We start from the raw sequence: 5287 nt of genomic DNA on the forward strand, positions 1-5287 counted from the left end.
TGACTTTTACCCATAAGGGGTGATCTTGGCCATACACAAAACTAATATAAATGAAAAGGAAAAAAAAGTTACATCCATAAACAATTTGATTTTTATCACAACTCAATTGAAATACCAACATGACACGATAAATGATTTTTGCAATAATTATTTCGACATCAACGTATTGTCATCACAAGTCTCCGTGGTGAGTAATTTTTATTAGATTAATTATTAATGTTATTTTACAATTTATTCATTTCAAATAATATGTAGTTTATTCGCGGCACGTTCCAGCTCTTTCTCATCTCCTTCCCTTCCCTATTACCTTCAGCCTCGCAACATACCACGTGTGCTATTAGACTCTTGCGCGGTATTCACATATAAATAAATTGAAAAACTCATATATGTATATACTTCATGCCACATGCCCATTCATAATATCTAGAAATAAGTTCATTACTATCTTATCTTAGATAGTATTCAAAAAATATAAAAAAGATAGCAATTGTAAAATATTTCATTCAGTTTGTCCAACGTGGTTCGATTGAACGGAGTTAAATATTTTTGAATTTGGTAAATATTTTGTCAAAATGAGTAACAGTCCTCGCCTAGCATTAATCACGTCGGATATCGTAAGTATTTAATAAATATTTATTTGTACAAAAATAAATGAGAATAGCGAAAATTAATTGGATTTGTATGTATACTGTAAACCAACCCCTCAATAATAATATCTTGTTAGTTTAATTCACTGGAACAGTTTTGTCAAACATTACGGCTAAAGTCAAATATCTCCGTTCATTCGGAGTAACACATCCTTCAAAGCGGCAAATACAAAAGGAAAATTAACGGAAACAATATATGAGAGACCTAGTGACCCCCTTTCACGTGAGTTTTTCCTTAAGTTACGTGAAGGTTAAAATCAATAATAAAACATTTGACATTCGTCTAAAAATTATTTCTATTGAGATGTTTTACTAAAATATATATATTTTTTACGAATAATCTCAATATTATTATTCATATAGTTTCAAAGCCAGGTTCTGATTAGTTTGAAAAATTCCTTTGCATTTTTGATGGTTTCGCTTTTTTATATTTGATGATTTGAATGATTTGCATTTATATAGTAGTCCCAGGCAGTCGTCGTACGCGTGTCGTCGTGATGCATGCCAATGGGCAGTACGTCGTATCTTTCTTCCTATAATAATTATAGAGGACAGACAGGGACCATAAATAGAAGAATAATATCTGTGAAGAATAATTCAGACAAAGCGATCAATTAGCTACCTTCCTATGATATAACATTTTAACAGAAAATTATTTTAATTGTCGTTTTCAATTTTGTAATAATTACAATAACACATGATTTTAGTAACTTTAAAAAAAATACAAAGAATTAAAGAAATAAAATTAATCATTTACAAGGCAGATATAAATATTACACCTCTAAATTTATATGATGAGAATGCCACCATTTTTATAAATCCCAACCAGGAATTATTAGATTCCTGGTCAAATAAAATTTTACACGCAAAACACTTCAATTATCTCAACCAAACGTATGTTGACAAAATTTCGTCAAACAAATGGTTGAGTATTGGAGAGTTGAGCGCAGAAATAGAAGGATTTATGCTTGCCATTCAGGATAGAGTCATTAATACTAAAAATTATAGAAAGCATATAATCAAAGATACAAATCAAATTGATGATTTGTGTAGAAAATGTTTGGCTTTTCCGGAAACTATAGAACATATTATATCGGGATGTTCTATATTAGCACCGTCCGAATATACATTTAGGCACAATCAAGTTTTAAAAATAATTCACCAAAATTTGGTAATTAAACATAACTTGATTGACTGCCGTAATTTAGTACCATATTATGAATACGAACCAAATTCATTTTTAGAAAACGAATTTTATAAAATATATTATGATAAAACTATACTAACAGACCGAGCGATTAGTCATAATAGACCCGATATAGTTTTACATGACAAAATTTAAAAAAAAATAACTTATATAATTGATGTCGCTATGCCAAATTCCTGTAATATTCAAAATCTGTTAGCGAAAAAATAAGAAAATACACAGATTTAGGAAATGAAATAAAAAGAATTTGGCATTCCCAGACTATAAAAATATTACCATTCGTTATTTCGGCTACTGGCATTATACCTAGCTCTCTAATTAAAAATTTAGGCGTATTAGATCTATCAAAAAATTTATATATAAAGATGCAAAAGTCGGTCATTTTGAATACATGTAGGATAACAAAAGATTTTTTAAATATTTGTGTTGAGGGATCAGTAGGATTTATAGGCCCTGTTAGAAGTTCTACCGAGCCGAATCCTCTGATATGAAAATATCTGGAGACGGTGAATTTTTTTCCCATTTGATATCTGGTGAGTTGACGTGTTGTTGTTCTTGTATTTATTTTACTTATATAATGCACTTACATAGTGTTGATTGACTAGGTGATCATTTGTGGAAAAGTGAGTGGAAGGGTTTAGTTTTTCCTATGGGGAAGATTTAACCCGGACAACAAAATCGGAAGCATAAAAAAAAGTTCTAAAATTTGTAATATTCAAATTGGGTAGTCGTTGTCAAATTGGGTATAATTCGGTTTAGGGGAGTCACTCGAATAACCGAAATTGAACTTGATTGAGACTAATTTAGGGCTGGGGAATCCGAATCTGTAAGAATTAGGTGGGGATCGGCACTATTAACTGAGTTATAGGGTCTTTAAATTTCGTACGCGATACATAGAAACCATGTTTTATTTTGCTATCTTGTGTTTTTACTGAATTAAGAAAATCAAATCAAAACTATTTAATACTTTTGAAATTTTAGTAGTGCCAACCAAAAAAAGAAAAGTGTTGCCGTATAATAATAATATTTTTTTACAAAATATGTCAGGTTTTTAGTTTGGGTTAAAGTAGGCAGAATAACATGGGAAAAGGTATTAGAATTAAATCACAAACCAGTCTACACAATTTTTTGTATTTCTTTGGCATTCACTATGTAACAATTTCTGGACATTTTTTGTTTTTTAATGAGTTTTTATTATTCACAATGTACATTTGTTACGTATAAATTTTTTATAAAATTAGCGACCGGTTTCGACACGTCCGTGTCATTAACTAGCTATTTTAAAACTAAATTTTTGAGCGGTCGATTACATTAATTCAGTAAAAACACAAGATAACAAAATAAAACATGGTTTCTATGTATCGCGTACGAAATTTCAATACCCTATAACTCAGCTAATAGTGCCGACCCCCACCTAATTCTTACAGATTCGGATTCCCCAGCCCTAAATTAGTCTAAATCAAGTTCAATTTCGGTTATTCGAGTGACTCCCCTAAACCGAATTTATTCCGTCTAATTACCAATAAATTTTATTTCCACTGTTTTTTGCTCAATTTCAGTTTTCTGCAACCTTCCCTGAAGCTGTGAGCATTGGAACCATTGTCCGCTTGGCAGGAAAAGTTATGCGCAGATCTAAGAGGTAGTTCTGTTTTGCTCTTTTTATAATTGAACCCTTGAATCGTTGCCTCATTGTTGGGGATAGTGATCCTAGTCCACTTCAAGAGCACCAATGAACCAGGATCCTTCACTCCTGGCGGTCTTGCGCTGCACGGAGAGCCTATGATACTTGGTCACTCTAACACTCTCTGCTTCTCCAACAAACAACACTGTGGGACATGCACAGACTCATTCTGGCATTATTTCTACATGTCCGTCTTTGGGATCTAGGAATAGGAATAGAGTGATGCAGTTTACTCAACTGTAAATTGGTACTGTTTTCAGTTTTGCCTTGGATCTCATCAGCCTGCCAGCTCAAGACATTGCATTGCACTGCGCTTTCCATAACGGATCATCAGTGGTCAGAAACCATTATACGCAAAACCCCAGCTTTAGGGGAGAACAAGAAACAGATGGTGTGTGGCCGATTAAAAAGTCGGGGGAGTTCGAAATTGCATTCGAGATAGAAGAAGATGGCATCAACGTAAGTTTTTTCCTCTTCCTCTTATAATAAACATATTTGGATGAGTTGTACTGTGCCAATTTAGTGACAAATCACTTTAAAGGCGCTGCACGGTGGGACAAAGCCTAAATTTTGGAATAATAAATCAGGATTTATGGAATAGCTAATTGCTATTGGACAGTGTTTAGTTAATGCTTTCTACAGTCCTTGCCATTCTTAGTGTGATCTATCCTAATAATAATAATATGATATAATAATCAATACATCCTAAGTGTAATCTACCCATTCTCTACGCCTTTGATGCAAACATATGTAGATATTTTGAAAAACCTGTACAAAATCAAAATTGATTTACATGGTATGTGAAGGTTCAATTCAAGATCTGTTATTATTTCAGTTTTAAGAAGCAACTGAGCAGTTATGATTTAATAATAGAACTTGAATAGAACCTCCATAGAAGTTGTAAATCAACTTTGAAAATTTGATGAATTGTTCAAATTCTGTGGAACAACCCTTCCTTAGAGTAGACATTCGATAACAATTTAAAGAACCTACATTTGAATTTGTGTAAAACACTCCAACCTAATATGACTGTTATCTTTCCAGATATCTGTTGACGGCAAACTGTTTACACGCTTCCTGCACCGCCTGCCTTACTCCAAAATAACGCACATCTACGGCAGGGCGGGGGCAGTTTTTACATCCATCATCTTTGAGAATAAAGCCAAAAGCACCTTTTAAACAATAATGTCATTTTTCAAACCCACAAATCCACCCGATTCTTGTTTTTCAAACATTGTGAACGCATGCTAATTGTATGTTTATTGTGAAAAAACAAAAAAAAAGTGGGTGTGTCAAGCCTACGCAAGACAGAAGTGAAACTTCTAGTATTCCTCTCTCTCTATTTTACAGTATAGTAACCAAGAAGTATACTAACCAAGCAGCTGATGCTTGGCGTGGCGCAGTTCGCTGGTGTCTGAGAGAGAGGAAAGAAGAGAAGAGAGAGAACGTTCGTGAGCGGCTCCCCCACCTCAACAAGCGCATATGGTGAGAGAGGGACAGTGAACGGTGAGCGGTGGTGGGGGTACCCGCATTTTCGTGTCGATCCTGACTCGGTTTTACTCCGTCCCCGAAAATCCATTACGCGCCTAAAGAAGTTTCACTTCAAAAAATCCAAAATATTACCACAGCCAAATAAATTTATTAAATTTTAATAAAAACCATCTTGTCTCGATCATTTTTGGACAAATATTAACAAAAAGGATCTATATAAAATAAAAACCACCAAATGGAAAAATTACATTACCTACCATC

The 5287-nt window shown here is 33.5% G+C and overlaps 1 protein-coding gene across 1 annotated transcript; it reads left to right on the forward strand.

Annotated features, from left to right (window-relative positions):
• The first annotated feature begins 514 nt into the window (after positions 1 to 514).
• LOC149414220 (galectin-9B-like) lies at positions 515 to 4811 on the forward strand. The gene is made up of 4 exons (XM_089643721.1): positions 515 to 614; positions 3414 to 3493; positions 3796 to 3994; positions 4580 to 4811. The coding sequence occupies exons 1-4, from the start codon at positions 573 to 575 to the stop codon at positions 4712 to 4714; spliced, it is 456 nt and encodes a 151-aa protein (XP_089499847.1). The 5' UTR covers positions 515 to 572; the 3' UTR covers positions 4715 to 4811.
• Positions 4812 to 5287: the final 476 nt, after the last annotated feature.

This window comes from Hesperophylax consimilis, chromosome 20, assembly GCF_061612785.1.
Source record: "Hesperophylax consimilis isolate HC1 chromosome 20, BYU_Hcon_1.0, whole genome shotgun sequence".
NCBI lineage: Eukaryota > Metazoa > Arthropoda > Insecta > Trichoptera > Limnephilidae > Hesperophylax > Hesperophylax consimilis.